Genomic DNA, 26,381 nt, shown 5'->3' with positions numbered 1-26,381 from the left:
GAAGAAGAATCTTACTGCCTGAGAGACAGGGAGATGTAAGGAGGTGGTACAGTGACTTAGTTTATCAGTATGTCCCCAAAAGAGAAACACTTGTATTTATGGGGGCTTAACAGGTAAAGAGAACCATACACTAATTAATGGATTTGTTGATTATTTGTGCACAGCATGTACTTATGGAGTATAAAGTTTTATAAATTAGATTGTAAGCTCTTCTGGACAGGGTCCTCTGCCGTTTCATTGTTTGTGTCTGTCATTTGCACCTATGTTTATTCTATATATAAATATTTAAAAATAAATACAAAGAAGTTCTCACATAATATTTAATATTTTAAGTGCTACCGAAAACTGAGGATAGAGGCAGCAGACATGCCACACAAGCTTGTAAGAGACTTTAGTCATGCAATAATAGACAGTCAGAGACTGTGGTATGCCACATGATATGATCAGAGACTACAGGCATGCAGGAAGATGCTCAGAGGTTCAGGCTTGCCATAGAACATGAGCAGACTGCTGGCATGCCTCAGGAGATGGTCAGAGACTGCAGGGCATTCCCCTGGAAATGGTTAGAGACTGCAGGCTTACCACCAAGAGTGCCAGAGACTGTAGGGTAGGAGTGCCATATCTGGCCCTCAAGGTCCTTTTTTTTTTTTTTTTGGCCCCCCAAAGAATTCTGAAAATAAACTACATCTGGCCTGCCCGCATTACCACCTCACACCATCATTTTCAATACATACAATACATAGACATTATTCCTGTACACCCATCATGTGACACAAAGCCTAGGCAATGATCACATGGTTCCTGACTACCAGGGGCATTGTGTTTGTTTCAATCCATTAGAGACTCCATAGTGTAATATTTAGTGTCAGACAAACCTGTGATGTGAGAGGATGAACAACACACATTCTGCATAGATAGATAGAAATTAGGCTTTTCCACCCTAAAGTGTGTGTAGAGGGGTTTGTTTTTGTTAGTTATGGATGAAGTAGTAAACTTCCTACATTTTTTCAATAAATTTTAAGTTTGGCCCCCCACTTGGTCTAAGTTTTTAATTTCGGCCCTCTGTGTATTTGAGTTTGACACCCCTGCTGTAGGGCATGCCACAGGAGATGGTCAAAGACAACAAAGCTAAAATTAGGATTTTTTTGGTACCATGACTAAATGACCTTACTTTTGGAAATCACATAATGTATTATTTTCTTGACATGTTTAAGACATATTAAAAGCAAAAATATATTTGTACATCAATACACCTAAACATTTTCTTTGTATCACAAAAAGTTTCTACTATTGAGTCCTTTTACGCATTTCGCCATTTGGCTTTAACAAAAGGGCAAACCCACTGGAATGGTCTTCCTTGTCCTTTTCGGCTTGCTCCTACTTTCCGCTCATCTCTTTGTCTCCTAAACCCTCACTACTTCCCACCGTTCCATATCCCCCTCCTATTGTGTGTTACTTCCCCACCTCCTAGATTGTAAGCTCTTCAGGGCAGGGTCCTCGCCTCCTCCTGTGTCACTGTCTGTATCTATCTGTCATTTGCAACCTCTATTTAATGTACAGCACATTACAGAGTAATATATTGGTGCTATATAAATACTGCTTAATAATAATATTGCTGTAGGAAATGGCCATAGACTGTAGGGCATATTTTAGGAAATGGTTAGAGACTGGGAAACAAGTTAAATCAGACTTCCTTTACAGTAATTTCTTGCAGCAGTCATCTCTACAAGATTCAGTATTAAAAAATAAAACCAAACCATTTACCTGGCCAAAGTAATTTTATTTTTGCATCACTTACTCCGAATACACACTGGAGCAGAAAAAACACTGACTTGTGGTGCCCAATGACCACATAAGTACTAAGAGACACATGGGCAATAGATTGGGCACTGGGGATTTCTACTAACCCTAGGGCACAAATTAGCTTCCTTGTGTATTAACCCCCCACTCCTTCTCTTCATAAAACCGTAACACCAGGCATTCACCTGGTATGCCATTTCCACAAACATTCCCTCGTGGGAATCTTCCAGGTCTATGGCAGTTTCATTTTCATGAGAGGAATGTCTTATTTCCTGTTTTATAAATAGAACCCTATGTGTTTTTTTTCTATGGTATTTACAATTAATATTATGATTGTATTATGTTTACATTACTATACTACTATATACATTACTATTACAATACTATTGTATTACATTTACATATTTTTGCAAGCTTTTGCAAGTAGTCAATCTACCATCCACTCTTTTGTTATCTGATGCCAATAACAATTAAACTTTTTCTATTAAATCTGAATGAAATATCATATTATAATATACATAATATAATTCTAACACATAAATAGTTTTGATTTTATTACAATGGTTAACCAATTGACAAAACCATGCCCTGCCCTTCAGCATCCTGCCCAAAATATTATTCATAAGTCCAATCATAAATTGATTTTTTTTTTCATATTTGATTAAATCCGCATTTTCTTTGATCAAAAATTATGTTTGTGGCATGTCTAGCGTGGGAAAGTCTGACTCGTAGGAGGCAGCTGAAAATCTCTCGTGCACATAGACCTTAAAGTGTGGCTGGGAATGTTGCAATATGTGTACCTGTAGGCACTTCTCCCCTGTGCACGCTGTGCAGTGCCCAACCCTGATGTTTAACTCGCATGCCATTGTGTAATTGCAGCATTCTTCAACTGTCAGTCACCTAAAGTATTCATTTAGTCTCCGGCACAGAGGGGTTAGTGTCGGGTTTCTGATGGAGAACTATGCTATTCATCCGGGTGGGTGGACCTCCCATATAGTCCGCCAATATTAGCTGTGCCCTGCAAGGAGGTTTAACCCCCACAACCAAACACATTGTGTATAATAGGAGGCTGAGATCAGCTAGCTCTATTCACATGTAATCAAAGCTTCTAGGAGACCTTCAGGCAGTATTTTCTCACTGACATTTAGAAAGTTTCTATGAAACAAAACAAAAAAAAAAAAAACTGGTATCCTCAACGTAAAGTTTTAAAATGTACACACTTGGTGTCACCATGCACCCATAGTGATCACAGTCAATGTAACATTTATGGTACGTACACACTTGGTGTAACCATGCACCCATAGTGATCACAATCAATGTAACATGGTATGTACACACTTGGTGTCACCATGGACCCATAGTGATCACAGTCAATGTAACATTTATGGTACGTACACACTTGGTGTCACCATGCACCCATAGTGATCACAATTAATGTAACATTTATGGTACGTACACACTTGCTGTCACCATGCACACATGGTAGTGTTCTCCTTAGCCCCTTTTAGTTGGGTGCACCACCCGGCACTTTTCAGCAACCACCCGGCTCATTTTGGGTAGTTACTAAAGAGTTGGGTCATAATACAGGGGCCGCCACCCATCTACAATTTCTGCCCATCTGGCTTAAACATTTCTGGGGAGAATACTACATAGTGATCACAGTCAGAGATTCATATATCAAACACATACCTCATACAGGAATGGTAAGTTAAAGTCTACACCTTGGCTGCTCTGGACCTTTCATTTCCTGTAATTGGTAGTAATTAAATGAATTTGGGTAGGGGTATTGACGTTCATAGCACTTTACAGTTATAATGACCCTCTATGGCAGTTTCAGGGTTCCTCCAGAGGTTACTTGGGGTTCCATGAGCAATTTGTACCTCTCAGGTTAGTTTAACTGACACCAATTATTTTTTTGGCTATCTGTAATAACATTCTTCCCATTGGCCAGCAATATAAGAAACATTCTTCCCACTGACCACCACACTAAATATTCTGTGAGCTGTGGATATGGTAATTAAAGCAGGGGTTCCCTAAGACCTGCGAGTTATTTTAAGGGTTCCCCCATATTAAAAAGTTGGAAAAGTTTCCTCTTTAAACTTAAATATTTATAGTATGAGAGTAAACGTAAACCCAATTACTAAAACTCAGCATTAGCATAATTTTTGAAAATTATTCTTAATTTTTATAATTCTGCAATTTATTTTCTTTAGTTATCCTACCATGAAAGTACTTTTTAATGTTTATGCATTTCCTGTTTTAGGTTAACAAGTTGCACTGCTTGCATTGTTTCCCTAATGGGGAGTCCATGCAGATTTATATGTTTCAATAATAGAAATGGATTCTCATGAGGGAATGTCAAATTTCCTGTTTTATAAATAGAGTCCAATGTGATGTTTTTTTTTTATTGGTACTTACAATCAATATTACAATTGTATTATGTTTGCGTTTATTCTTGCAACAGATTGCAAGTACCATCGACTTTTTTCATATCTGATGCTAATAACAATTACAAGTTTACCATTAAATCAAATTATTAATTTATTGTAACACAAAAAATGGTTCTGATTTTAATACAGTGGCTAAACAATTGACAAAACCCTTCCTGATATGTACAGAACACAATGCAAGGATATGGCCGTCACTGTCGATCAAGACCTTTGATGTGTTTTTGTGAGGCTGGAGTGATGTATGTAGACAGGAAGGGGATGATAGTGGCAGCTTGGGGATCCCAGCAGCTCTGGGATGCAAAAATGCCAAAAAAATAAAGGCAATTTGTTACAATAAAGAGCAGGTATGGGCAAACTGCATCCCACGGGTCATATACACGTAATTTAAATTAATTTATATAAACACTCTCTATCTAGAGCAGGTATGGGCAAACTGCATCCCACAGGTCATATACTCTTAATTTTATCCATTCATACAAACGCCCTCTAACCATCTGATCTTGGCCCGGCCCAGCCCAATGTGTCAAATTTCATTGTGGCCCCTGAGCCAAAAACTTTGCCCATCCCTGATATAAAGTATATAGAGCAAGCTAAAAGTAATCTACTTAGGGTTTGGTTTGTACATTAACTGTAACTAATTGCTAAAACAAAATACCATGAGGATTAACATGCAAACTATATAAGATGAAAAAATCATATTTAAATTTTTATTAAATTATATTCTATAATACAATATTTGGCCTTGCAAAATTAGGGATCTTCTGGTAAACCATGCAAAAATGTAACTATTTAAAATCCTAAATTAAAAAAGTACAATCTGCTTCTCTACGGGCAGCACAGTGGCTCAGTAGTTAGCATGTTTGCCTTTGCAGCGCTGGATCTTGGTCAGCACACTATCTGTATGGAGTTTGCAGGTTCTCCCCGTGTTTTTGTGGGTTTCCTCCGGGTACTCTGGTTTCCTCCCACATTCCAATAACATGCAGTTAGGTTAATTGGCTTCCCCCCAAAATTGGCCTTAGACTGTGGTAATGACATATGACTATGGTAGGGACATTAGATTGTGAGCTCCTTTGAGGGACAGCTAGTGAAGTGACTATGGACTTTGTACAGTGCTGCATAATATGTTGGCGCTATATAAATACTATGTAATAATAATGCAATTGATTACATTCTTTGTCTGGGGCATCACATCTTTATGTACTTTGTATCCTGGTGTCAGTACTTGCAGCCCCCTCCACCCTATGTGAAAGCACCCTGGCCTAGCAATGGGCCCATAAATAAATTTGTTGGGATTTTCACTGGTGCTGCACCATAAATACATTTATATTATAGATAAACTTTACAAGAATTTTTAGAAATGTTTGACTGTGGTTTGAGGTATTATTGATGGACTATAATTTGCTGGATTCCTGCCTGCAGATTGGAAAGAAATATATTACGTAAGTTTAGCTATGTCCTAAAAAAGACACTGTACTAGTTCTGTACATGACTTCTCATTACCCATCTGTCTATCTGCTGGTGGTTGCAGAATTTTTAAAAATGAACACATTCACTGGCTGGTAAAACCCATGAACGTCAGGATCTGAGATTTAGGGGACTTACTTCCGATAAGTGCCATCAGACATAGTAAATCTGCTGAGAATCTCCATCCGCAGGTTCCTGCTATAATGTACACAAGCCGGACTTATGCAAACAGTAAAACCATAAGAATTGCAGGAATTCCAGCACAGACACCCTTTCATTTAGAGCAGCTTTGACCATCCTGCCAGACCAGCAGCGAGGTTAGCTGGTGCCACGCACAGAAACCCTGATTGCTGTTTGTTTTCAGAGTCGTGTTGCACTTGGCTCTCTCTTAGCTAAGTCCATTATTCTTAGATTTTTACCTTTATCTCATTGTCATCGGCTTGCTTGTTTCCTGCATCTCTCTCCTGTGCCTGCCACATGGCTCGGCACTTAGTCTACAATCATTACCTGCCAGTGCCGTACATTAGGGCTAAGCAGGGGGACTGCAGTCTTAGAATTCTCAGCAAGAATGTGTTTTAAGTTCAAACTTTTTAACTTTAGTTTTTGGAGAGGGTGGGTAACAATTAAAGTGAATATTTGGTTGTAAATGAATAAAACTCCAGTCAGTTTATGTCTCACTTCCTCTTCTAGAGATTGAACAGGAAGCGATAGGAAATCTCCAAGACAGTCCCCACCAGAACAGGTGTCTTTATTGGAAGAGGACCCCTTACTTTTGTTCTTCTGAAAGCAGTGAAATAATTAATGATGATGATGATGATCCACAGCTCACAAGTTGCATTTTGTAAATGGGATAGAGAAGTGACACCAAACATTGATGTTAGTCACATACACCGTGCTATGTAGACATGGGTGTGGGTGGCATGATATGAAACAGAAGCAGTGTATTGGGGTACTGCTGAACCTTAATCAGTCATTTTTCTATAATAAAGTATTAGACTGTATATTATACTCCATATTTGTGTTGACTTTTCTATATAATGTTTGTGCAGGCACAAGACCTGAATGTGATAGAAGAAGTCATCCGTATGATGTTGGAAATCATCAACTCCTGCCTGACCAATTCTCTTCACCACAACCCTAACCTGGTGTATGCCCTATTGTACAAGAGGGAGCTGTTTGAGCAGTTCCGCAGTCACCCATCTTTCCAGGACATCATGCAGAATATAGACATGGTAAGTAAATGATGTCAATATTGGATTGCGTAGTCATCTCCCATATTATCATTTACTGCATTCTTTGTAAGGTGATTTGCTCACTTGTTTTGTTTTTTTCTTCTTATCTGCTTTAAATTACCCAATTTGATTGCCCAGTCATGGTTTTCTTGAAAGCTCGAAACTTAATTCCACTTATATTACTTCTTTTTGAATACTTTACTGATTACCCCCATTTACCTGTCAGCCAACGTTAGAAATTACATGGGGAGCTTAATGCAATGTTTTTTTTTCCAATGGTATGTACACACCATAAGGATCTGCACTTTTTTGTCTTCCTGTGACACTACAGGTCCTTCCTTTTCTCTTCCTTACTCCCGGGCAAGAGTAGCTCTAATACTAATGGTGTGTGAACACAATATTTTTCAAGAGCATTGTATGGCTGGGTACACACGTCCAATGGTTCTCCTCTGATAATCCTCTCAGGGCCGATATCGAACGAGAATCTGGCATGTGTACAGGACTCATCGTCCATCGTCTGAACGACTGTCCTGGTGGATCTACAAACGATGGGCGACGAGCCAGCATAATGTAAAGGAAGGAGGAGAGAGCGCAGTGGTGTGCCATGCCATGCCATGCCATGTGTACTCCTCAGGGATGTGTCTATGATGGCCTGGGTTCAAACAAAGTAGGTTGGTCCTGGGAATCATTGAGCCTGATTTATTTAAGCTCTCCAAGGCTGGAGAAGATACACTTTTATCAGTGAAGCTGGGTGATCCAGCAAACCTGCAATGAATTTCTTCCAATTAATTTGCTATTTGCTGGCAAATGTTTTGAATCCTCGACCAGATCCATTCCGGGTATGCTGGGTCACCCAGCTTCACTGATGAAAAGTGTATCCTCTCCAGCCTTGATGAGCTTTTACAAATCGGGCCCATTGAGTTCAAAATAAGATCTACATTGGATGGAGCAGTAGTCAGTATGCATTCAGCAGCATCAGAGATGATTTTTTATTGAAGTTTGAACTGCCTATTGTATTTTCTACATTGTAATTTCTTACATGCTTAGCCAATTATTTTAAAATTGAATACAAAAGGTGAAATTTTATTTGAATTTCACACTGATTTTAAAGCCTACTTATACACTAGAATAAAGTTACAAGTTTCAAAATAAAAAAAACATATATAATATAAAAATCGGTTGCACTTGTTCAATTTAAACTTGTTCCAGACACTTGGTTTCATATGTTCGTAGATCACTCTGTCATTACGGTCTCTATAACTTAAGAACGCTTCTTAACTGCAGTGTTTAATCATAATACACCCTATGTACCCTATGAAATACAGCTTCCATTCCAAAAAAAATCCACAAGTCTTTGGATGTCACTATGTTGAATTTGTTCTTCGTTAAATGACCTGAACCTCTCCCATGCAGGCATGCAACAGGTCAGAAATGTATACAGTGCAGCAGCTGGATGCATGAATGCATGCAGTCTTTCAATTTTAATCTGAGCATTTAGGTTTCAGGCTGTCAGCAGCCAACATTTTTAATGGCCCATTGGCAGGGACCCAGTGGCATGATGTAGAAAATGCAAATGGCGGTGACTGGGGAACAGCACTGACATTTGTATAGAGATGGTTTACTGCTAGGATGTGAGCGGTAGCATGGTAACCATGGTTGTTTAGGTTCTTTACTCTCTAAAATGTGGAAATAACAATAAGTTAGGGAACAATAGTTTGTCATCCATCGCTGATCTTCTTCCATGTTCGAACCACTTCCAAGGTATTCAGCCTGTCGGTTATACGTCCTATCACCTACACTGGACACACAATGGAAAGCTTCTCATAGAGAACCAATCTATACAGCACAAACCACCCACTGCCGACTCTGGAAAGAAAGCATTAAGGTAAACCTGTTGCTCTGCTTGGGCAAAGCACCAATTCATTTTCATAAATGTAGCCGGACAGAGATGAAAACAATTCTAAACTTGACATTTGACATGGGAACACTATGGAAATAAGTTCCCATTTACTTCATTGCCCATTTTGTTTTCAAACCAAAGGACTAACCTTGAATAGAAAAAGGAGTAAAAGGAAAGTGAGTAAACATTTGTGTTATTTTTGTGAAATACAGTATTCAAGGGAGTGTTGCTGACCGCATTCATAGGCCTATAGCAGACTTATGCCAATAGGATCATAAACCTGGCATCCCTTCTGTAGCCTGGCCTGCCAGCAGATGTTTCCTAAGCTAAAAACCAGCTTGGCATGTCAGTGGTTTGGGGAGATGTGTCCTAAAATAGTTAGTTCATGTCAATCATCTATTAAAAAGGTTTTCCAGGGTAAAACCCTGAAGCAAGGAATATAAACAAGCAAGTTTGTAGTCTACCTGCTATGATCTTCAACTATTATTGCTGTGGAAGACGTTGGCTATAACGCATCTTGCCTGTGCATGGATTTTTTTATGCTTACAGGTTGGTTTTGATAATGCAGCTTGGATAACAGGTAAAATTGATAAAATTGGTCTGTCTCTGCTCATGTGAAGTTGCTACACAGGATTTCCTATAAAACACCAACCACCAGACGTTTATAATCCAATGCTTAGATATTATTACAAAGATACCAGATTGTTTCACACCACAGCTGTGAGGCTGGCTTCAATCAAGAAGGAGGTTTCTAAGACTTGGGAAACGAGTTGGCTTTATATATATATATATATATAGTCTTTTTCCATTCCATTTTGGGGTGGTCCTGTTAAAGAGAAGTAATAGAAGGAGGTCTTTTTTTTAATTCTGATATGGAAGATCATTTTAATTTAAAGTTGGATGAAGTTTTGGAGTCACCTTGACACTTGCTAAGACAAATGTATACACATTGTAGAAACCTAATTCATCAATGATATGTGGTCTTATGAAGTGGACTATTGCATGAAACGCGTCACCAGAGTCCAACTTTGTAATTTTTGTATAAAAACAGGAGACTTTGGATTGTATGTACCAAGATAGCCATGCAATATCTCTTGCAGTGTCTGTCATTAAGGTTTTTTATCATGTTGTGAAATTTATTAATAAAGATGTGTTTTATTGATACTGAAAAGCTGGCTAAAGTCCCTAAACTACTTGTATAACTTGTTATATATATACCACCCTGATCAACAGGCCGTAAGGAAACCTTACAGTTGTTACTGTTTGGGTTAATAAAATTAGCTTACTATAAAGCTAAAAAAAGGAGGTACAAGTGTTTGGTTTTCATGTAGCTATACATTTTTTAATGTATGTCCAACATAAATGGAAGATTTATAAAGCTAAACTTAAGACATACAACCTGTCATGTATATATGTTGCTGACTAGCACTTTTATGATCACCAAATTTTTGGTTTGAACTTTTTAAGTCCAGACATCCCCCAAGGCAAACAACATTCAGGACAGAGCTCTGTAGAACTGGATAGGAAGCCGCAGTAATGGCCAGCACACTTAACATTGTCAGGTAGGGTTCCAGACAATCTCTGGATGCCAAATTTATGGTGTTTATCAAGCAGGTTTCAAAGTCTTGAGAAATGAGTTGGCCTATATATATATATATATATATATATATATATATATATATATATATATTGTAACAAGACCAGTTGGGCATCTTCATCTGAGTACTTTTTTAGTGCTTCTGCATCAACCATCAGCTTCTTTATGATCGGAAACTGTTTTATTTTTTTGAGTTTTTTTTTTTTAAACAACCAGTTCCCTGTCTGAGTATAAATTTGTTAGGAAACCAGATAGATAGCTGCAGTCATTGCCAGAACACTGAAGATTGTCAGGTAGGGTTCCAGACAATCTGCATGCCACAGGCATGGTTGCAGAGAATGGGCTAGGTTAGCAGAACTGGGGCAAAAATAATAAGCGCCATCATGAAGAATGATGACGTTTCATTTAAACTGTCTGCAGGTCTTTAATGAATAAATCTAAATATTTGCCTGTCAATCCATCATCTCCCTATATTTTCTGCTCACTAAACACCTATAAGTGGTGGAGATTTCTGGATGGCACTCTATGTGCACCTGCGAAATTGCAGACTTTTTGGTTCCAGTTACTTCACAATGTGGCTACTTAAAAGGGATCTTTCACATAATCACTTTACAGGCCTTCTGCATCTTGCTGCAGCAAAATATATGAAAGAAAGTATGCAATGTTTACCCATTCTTTGGCAGACTACCTGCAGTAGTGAAGAAGAAATACAGCTAGCTCAAGATCTTCTTAAATCCAGCACCTCGGGGAACATGCATTTCCTTGTACCCCACTGCATGCTGTGGTTCCTTCTGCCGACCCCTACATTACGACAAACACGATAGTAAGATAATAGGTGGCATATCAACCCACTAAGCACAGCAGAGGAACCAGAAGGTTCATTCAGAAATGTCAATTCTGCCATGCCTTCTTTCTTCCCTGCTGGTGAAGAGTGGGTTCTGTATGTTTTCCATGTCTTCTTTGCAGGAAGCCCTTTATTGTAAGTCATCTTCAATTAGACTTCATATGAGATATTCACCATCAAAAAAAAAAAAAAAAAAAAAAAAAAAAAAAAAAAAAAAAAAAGCATCCAGGTTCTGTATATTCATCCTGAATACATATAATATACCATTTATTCTTAAAGCCAACATAAAGATTTAGGTTAAATATCTCAGTTTTAGATGTAAATATGACCTTATAATATATATAAAAAAAAGAGCAGCCAGTAAAATGAACCCCTTGTTATTCCGATTCTTTGATGGGAATTAAAGAAAAGCCTATTTCTCTGGGTTCATGTTTGCCATCAAGCCAAATAAATCCAGACAGGCCTGTGAGGCAGCCGTATCATGCGAGCAGTTGTGGCTTTGTGGGGGATATTCCTTACCCGGCTCTCCTTTGAACTGGATCTAGAGAGTATCTTGAGGTCCATCAGAGACGAGCAGCAGGAAGACAAACATACTGGAAGATAGTCCATGTCTCTAGTGTATGGTGTGTCTCAGCCTAAATATGGCCCTTGTCCTCTCTGTTCTGCTTCTCCCTTTCCTGTGCTTGTTTTTTCTTTGAAGGAAAATTATACTGAAGTTTTCCATGTCTAAGTGGCATATATCATGTTGTTGTTAACTACAGGTTTTAATAAAACTCCAGTCTGTGCAAAAGTCCAGGTAGTCTGCCATTACAGCCAATGAGATACATGCAATGAGAACTTGACTATTGAGAGTCTTACTTGTGTTTCATTGTAAGCAACTGGAAGTCTTGCATTGCAACCAATGAAAGGGTAATTTGTGTAGCAGTGGGAATGGTATTAGTAAGACATTTTGGATTGTGTATCCGACAAGCCTTACATTTCAGCAATAATAATCCCGAGAGCTTTTGTGGTAAATGTGCTTGCAAAACCGAGAACCTGACTGAGCCCTATTTTTGCACTTGAAGACCATTTTTCACAACTAATAATAGTCTGGATAAGCCACATGCAGATATGTCATTGGTACATTCACACAATGCACCTGAGACATTTATACTCAATGTGGTCCTGGAAGGTTAGAACTTCCCGATGTCCTAACAGAGATTCCAGTCTATCAAAGGGGTATCCATCAGACAAACACTCAACTTTTGTACTTACTGCTTGACCACAATGCAAAATACTTCTACATTTCCAGATTCAGACTATAAACCATTGTAGAGCTTGTGGTATCGTCTAAACTACCTTTACAAAATGAATATATATTTTCACCTGACCCAGTGGTTAAATATAAGACCCGAAAACTGTTCTTGCACAGGGGTTCTTTGTTGACTGTGCCCACTATTGGGATGGGCACGAGTATTACAATTAATACACTGGCAGTGTACCTAACCATAGTCTGGCAGGCTTTGCTACGACCTTTGATGTGGTTATGCCTGGCTACATAGGTTGGGGCTGTACATGGTAAGGGAGAAATGAGCTTTTATCCAACATGTACACTAAGCAAATCATGTTGGCCTTCTTGCAGTAGTAAGTTTGTTGCAAGTGAGAGTGGTGAATAAAACAGTAGAACAAAGACAGACTTGCTTCACCCATCATTCAACCCGATTTCATCTATCCCTATGGAAATTCCTAAGCCTTTTTTTTACTCACCTGAATCTGCTATCCTGTGAAACTCTTCAGTGCCTCCTCCAGAAGTAAGTTTTGTCACCACTCCTCATGTTGTCACTATGCCAGTACTAGAGTTTCCAGGTCCCTTCTAATGGAATCATTGGGAAGTGTTCATATACCCGGATAGCATCATGGGCACTCAGTGACTTCCTACCCTTCAATGACTGAGGAAAATGATTCAGGACCCATTGCAGGACATTACTCAGAATTGAATTTAGGTTAGTATTTGAGCTTTTTTTTTTTTATGCTCCCACCAAGAAAAACCAGTAGAAGTGCCGACAGGTCCATCATCTCTTATAGTTGAGTATATCTCATTAAACGGCCATTGTGCCACCCACCACATCATTGCTAGGTTGTACCATGCATGGGCACCCACACAGGTGGCACGGTTGTATTTTTGTGCACATCGACTTTCATTTTGCTGGGGATAAAAAAAATATATATAGAAAGATATAAGGTAAATTGTATACTGGGGGCAAAAAATGGATCTTGATCAAAAACACAGCGTCTATATTTGCAAAGTTCTAATCTGTGGGTTGAGTAGCGATTCCATTTGCTCAAAACCGCAGCAGACACATGAATCTCAGAAATGTTTCAGTAAGCTTTTATGTAAAAATTTTGAAGACCACGAAGCGAGGATGTTGCTATAACATGACCGTGTCTGCCGTAGTTTGATGGTGGCGGCAGAGGAAACCCTCCCTGTCTGGACGGCCTTGTACTTCTGCTTTGAAATGTTACACGACATCCGTGGTCTGAGCGCCGCCGGGCTGTTGACGCTGCAGTTTTTTCGGCAAGATATGTAAACTGCAAGGTGCCGTGCAAAGAGCCATTTCACAGTCCAACATAACTTGTACTGTGTGTGTGTTTCCAGCTCCGGAGCTCTCTCTGTACCTGTCGGCCTAAAGCTGCAACAGTTAATGCATCTTGCTTGTCAAAACTTAGTGGTTTGTTTGTGTTTATTTTATATCACAAAACAGATGTACATGTTACGGCAAAAGTCTTCGCTTCATAAAGGACCACAGTGTTCAACCCATGCAGCTGGGTAGGCAGTAGCTGTAAGTCGGTGTCAGCCCCTGGATTGTGACCCAACTCTTACGTAACCACCGATAAACAACCGGGTGTATACTGAAAAGTGCCAGGTGGTGCGCCCAGCTAAAAGGGGCTGGGCCACTTATGTCAAGATGTCCAATTTCTATTCATGGAAAGCTGTTACAGAGGCAAATGCCTAAATATATAGCTGAAATAATAAAGTTCTAATACAACATCAGTTTTTGGCCAGCCATTCCTAAGATACTTGCCTCTATTTATTACTAAGGTCACTTTGCCGCTTGCTTTAAAATGAATGCTTCCCGGGGCGAATACCTGCTCACTGGATTATGCTAATTCCTTGTCTATTGAGGAGGATGCGGGCAAAGAAGTGTCCAAGCAGAATTTACATTTATCTGGCTATGCAATCTGGAAAGATGTCTATCATAAGACTGACAGTACAAAATTAACGTCCTTTCGTAGGCCAAGGTGTAGGAATGCTTGTTGCTTCCAACCTGTTCCATCCATAATAGTTCTGTGAATATGCAGTGAATATTTGCCTCTTTTGCTGCCTGCACCCTTGAGTGCCACCGTAGGGAAATCCTTTGCTAAAGTGTCTTCTAAAACCAACAATTACCAAATGGAAAGAGATTTTATTTGCTGTGTCTCCGACATCACTCAGCAGTTCTTGCACTGCCCTTGTGTGTGATGTAATGATATAGGGGCCAGTGGAAATAAGCTTCTGTTAACACACCAACTAACACATACGCTATCATGCAATTTTACAACACATTGTGCCACAGTGCTTTTTTAACATACATTGTACTGGGCTTTTTCTTTTTCACATCTATTTTTCTATTTTCTATGAAATGTTCTGCAATAAAATATAACTTGGACACCACAATGGCTCAGTAGCTAGTGCTTTGGCCTTTGCAGCGCTAGGTCCCAAGTTCGAATCTCGGACAGGACACTATCTGCATGGAGTTTGCAGGTTCTCCTTCTGTTTGCATGGGTTTCCCCTGGGTACTCCATTTTTTTCCTATATTCAAAAAACATTCAGTTAAGTTAATTGGCTTCCCCAAAAAATTGACCTTAGACTGTATTAATAACATATGACCATGGTAGGGACATTAGATTGTGAGCTCCTTTGTGGGACAGTTAGTGACATCGACTTTATACAGTCTATTGACTTTATACAGCGCTGCGTAATATGTCGGCTGTGTATAATAATATTAATAATAATAAATTCTGATAGTATTAAAACCTTTTATTAAAGTTTTGGTTGTGCAGTAATACTTCACCTGGAGGTCCCTAAAACCAAAAGATGCCAACATTGGGTACATGAACATCAGAATTAAAACTTGGATCAACAGAAGAAGGTCATCTGATGAACATTATCTGAAAATGAATACATACAATGATTTTTTTTTTAAGCCGGGTACAGGAGCATCAATTTCCTTAGAGAAAAATGGCAGCAGGATGCAAGATAATTGCCTATGTCTTAATGCCAGATACTATAGGACACCTTCAGAGGTTTTTTGGCATCCATAAGACATTGGGCCTGATTTAGGAAAGCTCTCCAAGGCTGGAGAGGATACACCTTCTTCAGTGAAGCTGGGTGACCCAGGTACTGGGTTTCCTCACAATTCAAAAAGCATGCAGTTATGTTAATTGGCTTCACTCAAAAAAATTGTCCTTAGACTGTAATAATGACATACAGTGCTGTGTAATGTGTTGGCGCTATATAAATACTGGATGATATTAATAATAACTTGTCCTTCAAACTGCACGCCAACACAATAAATTGGTCTGAATGGGCACTATTGAGTACAATAGTATTTTTCTAACCATGCACTTTCCTTAACCAGTGCAGCCCAGCGCTGGTGGCATGAACTAGCCTTAAAGTTTCACTTACATTGGATCCAACAAGACAAAATAATTCATTCTAAATGAGAGACTTTACACATTAAAGCAAAACTAAACCCAGTAGATACTCACCTATCTTCCTTCTTTTTTGATAATCTTGATTGGCCGGACCGGGATAACCTAACTTCTGCACAGACCCACAGGAGTTCATTTAGTCCCGGACACTATAGGGAAAGCTGAGATTACCACTCAGTAAATTTTGACACCTGGGACAGTGATAAGGCAGGTAAGAATACAGAAGGAACACCACCTGTCTCTTTCTGCAATAAAGCCCTGCCTGATCCCAATTTTTTTTGTTTTGTTTATTCTCTAAATGCCTCCAGTATTTTCCCCAGAACTAAGCTGGTTGGGAAGAAGCTGTAAGTGGCAGCCTGTGTATTGTGATCCATCATTAAGTAACCACCCAAAAACAGCTGGGCGATCACTGAAAAGTGCCGGGTGGTGCACCCAGCTAAATGAAGCTGGAAAAACACTGATGCTAATATCTCCTAACAGGGTTCTTTTCACTCTTTGTGTTTCCATGGTTGAAGGACCTGGAGGGTGAGCAGTGATGGTGTGCAGAGGTCATGGTTCTAACACTTTTATTTCTCTTTTAGGTTATCAGCTTCTTCAGCTCACGATTGGAGCAGGCTGGAACGGATCTGTCAGTAGAACGAGTCCTGGAGGTCATCAAGCAAGGAGGCGTGGCACTGCCTAAAGACAGACTCAGAGTAAGTGTGGAAACGTTACAAAATTCCCTTATAATTTTACTGGTTTCATTACACGGCAGTGTGGTATATTTGCAAGCTCAGACTTAATAGAAATAATCATCAACATATTGAGTGATGCATTCCACCTTCTTCTATTTAAATTCTATATCTGGTCAAAAAACTAATTTCATACATGTCTTCAATACATAAACATTTCATCATGTTTTATTCTTGTGTCAATTTCCATAAATTCTGCATGCCCTGACTTTCTGCTGAATTGATAACAAAGTGGTTTTGATAAACTAAAATCTCAAGCAGTCCTGGCTAATAAACTACAGAACACCACCTATCACCAGCCTGCTCCTCTCTAACCCACGACATATGTATTTTTTGACATCTTGCCAGCGAAAACTATGCTGCGTCTTTGACTCCCAAGAGCCTGCCAACACATGATCGACCTGATATATTAAAGTTCCCCAAGGCTACAGAAGATAAACTATCATATGTGATCCAGTGTTTTAACGAGCCTCTTTTAGCCAGGCACACCACCCGGAACTTTTCAGTAACCACCCAACTGTTTTTGGGTGGTTACAGAAAAGTTGGGTCACATACAGAGGCTGCCACCCGCCTACAACTTCTTCCCACCCAGCGTAAAAAGATTTCTGTGGAGGCTACTAGTGATCCATCAAACCTGGAAAAAACACTAAAAAAAATACTAATAGCAAATCATTTTTAGAAATCCATTTCAGGTTTGCTATATCACCCAGGTTCACCTATGATAGTCCCATATTCTTCAGTCTTGGAGAGCTTAAATAAATCAGGACCTTTGTGTGGGGAATAGGCTCAGTGGAGACCTAGTTATGGGGATGGGGAAATACAGCCTTTTAGTGTCTACATAACTCTGAGGACTATGATCCCAGCAGCCACCAATCCCCGGTAATAATGCCACCAGGACCAATAAAAGCGATTTCTTGCTACATGAACAAGGTAAAAGAAAAAAAAAATGTGGGTAAAAGGGGAGATTTTGCACTAAAATGACACTTAGTTTTTAGCTAACTGACTTTGAATATAACCAATTGTTCTTGGCAAAAACAATTTTTGAACAACTAAACCAACCAACCACTAATATTTTCATTAGTGTGAACGTCACGTACTAAACAGTTACATTGTGTATGTGGTCACCTGGGCTGAACACTTGAAAAATCTGAGATCAACCTCTTCTGTAACTGTAATGCCATTATAGGAGCCATCTCTACTAACAGGAGAAATTTTGTTGATCATACATTGCCTTTGGCGATATTGTTGTCTTGTACACTACACAGAGTTGAATTATTTTCACCATTTTTGTTTTCTCGTTGTTTCTTGCCCAGCTATCTTTATTCATTACTCTTGGACCATTATTTGCATTTCTTCATTAATAAGGGCTAATGAGCATTAGTTCTGTTGGTTGCCCCCCCTCACCATAAATTGGGTATACTATTTTGTCTGTTATTAATATTTCTTCACTTTCCACACAGTCGTTTATTTTATCTTAGAGCAGCTCACATTGTGACTTCAGTCCCAGGTTAGGAGCAACAACTGCGGATATTCTTGTCGGAACGCTGCATGCACCGGCTTGTTTAATGGAGAACGTTTAAGAGGCCAGTGTGGTATTTGTCAAAGTATGTCTTTGTTCTTAATGGAGGCTGCACATAACTCGACTTTTACAGCAACCTGACAATGTACGGACAAGAATAGGCTCTTTATCATTCCATCCAGGAACGTGCTGTGAGCTTGTAATAAGTAAAGCTTCTCACTAATTACCAACAATATACAAGTGCTTATGTGATGTCCCGTCATCAGGAACAGGAGAGTTAAAGGCTCTGTCCACCTAAATCCTTCTGTCATCTGTCATTTGTCCATTCTGGCATCTTTTTAACTCAAGCTGATACCAAAAACCTATTACTTTTTTTCCTACGAGTAAAAAAGGTCAAATATAAGATCCACCTACGAATTGCTGTACATCTTCCAGTAAATTGTTTACATAATCTGTTACTTTGACCCACAATTGCTCCTTTTCCCTTCTCTTCCCCCAGTGCTTACCATTACAACAGTTGCGATATACTCATAGTTTCCAGGTATGGAGGAGCATGCAACCACCACTTATGTTGAAGTATTCAGACATAGAAATCAGCAACCAGGCCTGAAATCTATGTAAGCTCCAGTACAATTCAGCAAAGGATTCTAAAAACTAAAGGTGGAGCAAAAGGGAGGTGAATCTAAAAAAAAAAGTCGGGGTGGACTGTGAATACAAAAAGTGACAGGTTCTCTTTAAAGCTGGTCACCAACAAGGCATGCTAAGTGGTTGGCAATGCCAGGTTTCCTCTTAAACATTTCTCTTCAACCCTTGCCCACAGAGTGAAAAAAAACTTTTGATTAAAATCGGACATAAAAAGCTGAGCTCCAGTATGATAAAATATATATGTAGATGATCCTTTCCCCATTTGTAAGTGTTTATTGCTTAAAGGGGGCCAGGGAAAAATAAACTAAAGGACTAATCACCTCATTTGTCTGTACCATGGCAGCTAGAAATTCAGCCTTCACTCTCAGTCCAAGATGTAAGTCTTAATGTCTGTGCATACACTGCAGAAAAATACATGGCCACTGGTCCTGCATTGCTCATGATGAAGTTGGCGAGATGGAAGAAGGTAAGTAGAATTTTAGAATCAGTCATAACTACTGAAGCAACCATTATTTTGTAAATATACCATGGAAGCCACACACACGCCCTCCTTAACTATAGCTTCCCCAATAACTGAAAGCATAGACGGCCAGGCGACCATTGCGTACTGAACTCTGGTGACCTGCTCAGTAAATTTTTTTGTAATGGCGGTATGGAAATGAGGCGTCTCTCTCAGTCCCTCTCTTGTTTTGCTATCAGCAGTTGGAAGTATTCAGAGTGTCAGAGAAGCGGAGACTTGGCGTTATCTGGACTCTCCAAAGAGTGGTTAGATAGGGGCCGCAATCCTTGGGATGCCATTATCAGGTGCTGGCTCGTTCTTTTTATTTTCTTTTTTTAATGAACTTATTTCTTGTTCTGCTTTTTTATCTTTACTTAGTATGACAGCTTTTTTTTTATTGCAAGCATATACATTTTGCAATAATGTTTGGAAAAGTAGTACATTTCAGGACTATACCCCAAAAATACAAATGTGAAGAAAATTTCTAGGCTAAAGGACATTCACATTTTATTTAAAGGTCAGTTGACTTCTATCAGGTTGGGCTGCTAGTGTCTTCAGCTGTAGGACAGAGCCTATTGGGATTTATTGTGCAGTATTACCTAGGACCCCACAGACCACTGAATTCATAATTTTAAATCCCGCAGACCATTAATATGAATTTATTTAGAAGGTTAAATATATTTGTTAAAAAGTTAATCTTCCTAATGATGCCTGACGAGGACAGTGGAGACTCTGATTCATTGATCAGCTCACGGTTAAGTGAAGTATTACTAGTGTCACTATTATCATTAGTTGCATTATCTTTGGTATCACTGAAGAAATGCAAAATATTTGTTTGCTTTTTCTCACTCATTATGGGTTTGTTTTATTCGACTCCAAGACCAAACAAGAAATGACAGTTATCAAAGTCAAACTATTTGATGCCATTAAATATAACAATTAAAGAAATACACAGTTATGGTCATACTTACCTAAAAGAGCATCTGAGAAATTAACAAATAAAATAAAACAATTGGATGAGAATCGGTATTCACAGAGCGGGCTGACTGTTGTAATGGTGGGTTTTTTGCGGCTTACTAGTCCTTAGATGTAGGGACAGCTTTAGGTATTAATATTCACCTGTTGATGGGTGTTTAGTCTATTGTACGAGGATACTGTGACCATCATTCCTAAACTGTTACCTGTAATTGTCACTGTGCCTTGCTTGTATCTCACTGTACATATGTGAGATCTTCTTTTCATCCATTGCAGGAAAAAGCCTCTTCTGTGCATGACCAAGGTAAAGCATGCGTAGAAGGAGCAGCCCGAAGCCTCCTGGAATAAGTGATGTATAAGTGCTCCCATTCAGTCTTTACTGTTGCGGCAGTAAAGGCAGAAGGGGAGGAGAAAAAAGAAGAAGATAATTTTAACCTTACATAAAAGAGCTTTCAACGCTTTTATATAAAGTCAACATTTTGGTGATAGGTCCGCTTTAAGTTGAGGCCTTTTTGGAAATCGTGTTTACTAGGAATTTCTCTAATAGTTTTTTTTTTATTTTCCTAAATAAATAAACGAGATTGTGGGAGTTGCACAATTCTGTTCACCTACTAGATAGCAGCGCCAACCCCTCCTCAACCNCAGTTCCAGGATTATTTTAGTTAATTCTTGACGCCGTATCCGGGAAAAATCTTCTAACAGAGCTGCAATTTCCATTTATTTTCTTAAACATGGCACAGTTAATTCATCATAAGAAAGACTTGATCCTCCTCAGTACATCTCTATAGCATGGAGCTGCCAGGTCTCTGTAAACTGGGACACTGGAAAATTTCTGCTTGGCTCATGCGTTTGCTGCAGAATTAAAGACATTAGGTCGAGGGCTTTAAGTGCAGGGTAGAGCAGATCCTGGCCTGGCCACCCAGGGGCCCAGTTAAGGAATCTGTCACCCCAATTTTTAATTCTTTTTAAAGTTACAATTTAGTTGTATTTTTTATAACCTGGCTAAACATTTTCCAGTTAAAAAAAAAAACATTTAAAGTGAAATGGGGCAGCACAGTGGCTCAGTGGTTAGCACTCTGGCCTTTGCAGCGCTGGGTCCCTGGTTTGAATCTCGTCCAGGGCACTATCTGCATGGAGTTTGCAGGTTCTTCCTGTGTTTGGGTGGGTTTGCTCCAGGTACTGGGTTTCTTCTCACAATCCAAAAAGCATGCAGTTAGGTTAATTGGCTTGTCCTTAGACTGTATTAATAACATATGACTATGGTAGGGACATTAGATTGTGAGCTCCTTTGTGGGACAGTTAGTGACATGACTATGGACTTTGTACAGCACTGTGTAATATGTCTGCGCTATATAAAGACTGTATATTAATAATATTATTAGTATTGAAAGTATTATTAAAATTTTGGTTGCACAGGAATATTTGACCTGGAGGTCACTAAAACCAAAGCCTCAACCACATCACTAAAATTACACACAAGCCTTCCTAGAAAATTGGTGGCTTCCATGCCCTTCTCTGACTCCTGTCCATTGCTAAGGATGCCAAACGTTGGGTATGCGAGCATCAGAACTGGAACATGGATCAACAGAAGAAAGTTATCAGATGAATATTATCTGAATATTAATACATCTGATGATTTTTTTTAATCAATTAGATAGCCAAGTGCATGAGTATTATTATTATTATTAAAATTATTATTATTAAACAGGATTTATATAGCGCCAACATATTACGCAGCGCTATACATTAAATAGGGGTTGCAAATGACAGACACATACAGACAGTGATACAAGAGGAGAGGACCCTGCCCCGAAGAGCTTACAATCGAGTATCATTTCCTTAGGGAAAATGGCAGCAGGATGCAAGATAATTGCCTATGTCTTTATGCCAGATACTGAAGGACACCTTCAGAGTTTTTTTTGGAATCCATGACACATTGGGCCTGATTTATAAAAGCTCTCCAAGGCTGGAGAAGGATATACCCTCTTCAGTGAAGCTGGGTGATCCAGCAAACCTGAAATGGCTTTCTTCAAAGTCGTTTGCTATGCAAATGTTTTGAATGCTGGACCAGATCCATCACCCAGCTTCACTGATGAAAGTGTATCCTCTGCAGCCTTAAAGAGCTTTATTAAATCAGACCCATTGGGTCAGAGCCACTTTGGTGGCATAAGGGGAACATATGCAATATTAGGATGGTAGTTTTAATGTTGCGGTTTATCAGTGTAATTGTACTATAGTAAAGATTTTTGCTACAGAGTTATTGGTTAGCAGCACCAGACAAGTCCCAAAAACATGCTTTCATTTTTAACACTTATACCTGGCTTGAGGTAAAAGAAATTTTAAATGTGTTCCTGACACCCTGTATATAAGACAGTGTGTAAACACAGCTACAGAAAAGCATCGTCAGTTTCTGCTTTTCATACTGATTTACTATATGATATCAAATTCCATCTGTGCCACCACCAACAGAAAGCCGTATTAAGACCTCCATAGACAGCAATTTGTATAGAAGAAAAAAGTATGTGTTCCAAATGGCAGATAAAAGTATGTGTCAGCATCTCTGACAAGTTCTCAACTTTTTAAACCACACCAACTTTGTGTTTACATAGATGGCACCACCAAGATGTGATGACGTTTTTTAAGACATCTGTCTGGTGGTGATATTATTTAACAGCTTAACATCTAGAGGTAGGAGCCATTCAAAAGCCATTTTCAGTAATAATTTGTTGGTTTTTCAAAAAACGTGGTGCAGAGTTTAAATATAATCTTATTGAAGTGACAACAAATTTCACATGTTGTGTTGTCTTAGGCTACACACGTCAGATGATTCTTGGCTGATATCGGATGAGAATATGATGTGTGTACGCCGGCAATCCCACGTCTTTCATGGATCCGCCAAACGAATGACCCCAATTCAAGTGAAGGGGAGAGAGCACAGTGTGGGGTGCTGCTCCATCGTTCTCCCCTTTCCATAGAGCAGAATGGTGCTGTAGGTACAACACTCGTTCATTTATCTTTCAGTCTTTTGTCGTTGGAAAGGATCGTGAAAGACACAAATCTAATGTTTGTACTTAGCTTTAGTTTCCCTGTTTGAATGTTATCAATAACTGGGAACAAGATAATATAACCTGTGATGATTAGGAAAAGAAGAAAATACATTTTCGTATTCCTATGTTTATACGTTTTAAATATATCCCAAAAGGGGTGAACATGGGAGCATGCTACAATTAGGGCTTATAGATAAGGTGAATGGTGCCAGGACTAGGGTCCCAGGATATTATCTGTATGTGTTTGCATGGATTTTTTTTAATGGTATATTTTTGGTTTCCCCAACATTCTAAAAACATACTGGTAGGTAAATGGGATTTATTTACTTCATTTTGAAATATAAAAAAGTCGTATACTATTTTAAACTTTGCAAATGAGAATTCAGTCACCACAATTTGCATTCTTCTAATGATCTGAGCCAGAAAAGCCTCTTCCGAGTTTCAATTTGTTACTAAGGCTTTGACTTTCCTATCTTTGGCACTTAAAGCGGAACTAAACCGAAAAACAAAAAAAATCACACTTACTTTTAATCGCATTGGAGCTTTCCTCAATCAGGTCCAGCACTGTCCTGGAATTATTCTTCATCCTGGGGCGGAAGCGCTGGGTGCCACCATCTTTGACCTTCTTTGCTACGTCACCCGTTCTTGCACTGTGCAGATACGAGATCAGGTGATGTAGCTCGCTGTAAAGGGGGACAAAAAGCGCATGCATTAGATCGGCATCTCTTTCCACTCCATGAGGGAAAATGCCCTATCTGCCCATGCCTCAGATTGGGAATGTACAGAAGTAACAGCCAAGAGCCTCACAGCATGTGTGACGTAGATATCTCAGGAGGCTCTGGGCTTCCATTCAGTCTTGATCGCCGAACATCCAACATCCAAAATAATAACACAATCACTATTTCATAAAGCAATTGCAGCTATTAAATTATGTGTTAATATATACTCAAAACAATTGATTCATATGTACAAAATTACCATATCAACCTGCTATCATACGTGGTATACCTTACCTTATTGCACCATTTATTTATATATTATCTCTGTTTGTTTATATACGTTTCTTTCCTTTTTTCCTTTGTTACATAATTGATGTCATAATCTCAGAAACGGGTTGGGATAAAGTTGGTTTGGTTTGACATTATGTTGTATCACTTCACTAAATTATTTGTTTGAAGCATAGATGAACTATGTTTAGTCAGAAATCCACTTTTTTAATTAAAGCACTTTGACCTGAGTGTTGCCACAAAAAAGCCGCCTTTTGTTTCTTTCATTTAGACATACTTGTGAACTCAATCAGTTGTAACTAATGGCCTTTCTCCTTTGCACACCAAGCTAAGTTACTGGCTTTCAGAAGTTTGGTGATCTCAGGCTGTTTGTGTGGCATGCTGAGAAATCTTAGAACTGGATGGACAGAAAAACACCTTTTATAATTTATTACACAGTATTTATATAGCGCCGACATATTACGCAGCGCTGTACAAAGTCCATAGTCATGTCACTAGCTGTCCCTCAAAGGGGATCACAATCTAATGTCCCTACCATAGTCATATGTCTGTAATACAGTCTAAGGTAAATTTTTAGGGGGGAGCCAATTAACCTAATTGCATGTCTTATGGAATGTGGGAGGGAACTGGAGTACCTGGAGGAAACCCACACAGACACGGGGAGAACCTGCAAACTCCAGATAGAGATCCTGTCCAAGATTTGAATCTGGGACCTAGTGCTGCAGAGGTGGGAGTGCTAACCACTGAGCCACCGTACCATACAGCTCTTGATGGACTTTAACCTTGTGTCCATAAGCAAATACAAACTTTCAAGTGCATTCTACTTGTATCTGGGATCAATTTGGCATACATTAGAGATCATTTGGAGTTCCTTGACAGGTGCTTTTGGCCTGCAGTTGACCTTCTTCCTAGGTACAATTAACATTTGTTCTTTATACCATCACAAATCTTCACAAAATTTAAATTATCTGACTGGTTTATTTTGCCTCGGGAACACACTGTATAGAATGCAGGCATTGATTACACACAACATTTTCTATATTAGTAGCTGGTGAGTTGTTACATTTTGTGAACAGGTCACTATAAAGTTCAGGAATAGAGCAAGAATGACTCTGTGTGCCTTAGATAATCCTTCCTAAAAGCCTTTGTGTCAGACTCACTTAGAACGGTTTCCTTTTAAAGTTAGCTTGTCAGTTTTGGAGATGCACTTGGACAAGTTGAGTGGCATTAAAGGAACAATGTACACATTGTGTTACTGTGAATCTACATCGTTGTACAGTGATTTGAGTTAAGCCCCGCCTCTAACTGACAACTTCACATATCATTCCTACACAATTGTCTACTGCAAACTGCCAACAACTTCTCCAAGATGACTACATTATGTTGTCTTTTGGCAGCTCCTAATGTAACAAATCCTTTTTCTTTTGTTTATTTAGATGAATATAAAATTTTAAGTAGGTGTGTAGGCGTTAATCCCATCACTAAAATCTCACATTAGCTTTAGTAGATATCAGAAGGTTTTTTTTTGGACTTTTAATTTTTAATATTTATTATTATTGGTTCTTTAGGCACTTTCTGTTATGGAACCACAACATCGGTCCATGGGTTGGAGTTGTGGTTCTGTAATATCACATGCACCCACGGAGGAGAGCGAAGGTGAAGGTGACAGTGCTGACGCACATTGAGCAGTCGCTCTCCAGCATTATAATTAATAATATTATTAAACATGATTTATATAGGGCCAACATATTACACAGCGTTATACGTTAAATAGGGGTTGCAAATGACAGACAGATACAGACAGTGTCACAGGAGGAAGAGAGGACCCTGCCCTGAAGAGCTTGCAATCTAGGAGCACTATTAAAGTGGAACTAAAGTTCCACTTTTAAATGCAGCTGATCAGGCAAGTAATTATTGTAGAAAGTTGCAGGTGATATCCC

The 26,381-nt window shown here is 39.0% G+C and overlaps 1 protein-coding gene across 2 annotated transcripts in view; it reads left to right on the top strand.

The window, feature by feature from the left end:
* Positions 1–26,381, top strand: part of DYM (dymeclin) — a 213,763-nt gene that overhangs the window by 159,016 nt on the left and 28,366 nt on the right. For both annotated transcript variants that reach the window (XM_072416728.1, XM_072416729.1), the window contains 2 exons: positions 6,764–6,946; positions 16,600–16,713. In XM_072416728.1, coding sequence (XP_072272829.1) covers positions 6,764–6,946; positions 16,600–16,713 — 297 coding nt within the window. The remainder of the gene's footprint in view (positions 1–6,763; positions 6,947–16,599; positions 16,714–26,381) is intronic.

The sequence above is a fragment of the Pyxicephalus adspersus genome, chromosome 6, assembly GCF_032062135.1.
Source record: "Pyxicephalus adspersus chromosome 6, UCB_Pads_2.0, whole genome shotgun sequence".
NCBI lineage: Eukaryota > Metazoa > Chordata > Amphibia > Anura > Pyxicephalidae > Pyxicephalus > Pyxicephalus adspersus.
Note: the sequence above shows the minus strand (reverse complement) of the source record. Positions and strands in the feature narration are given on the sequence as shown.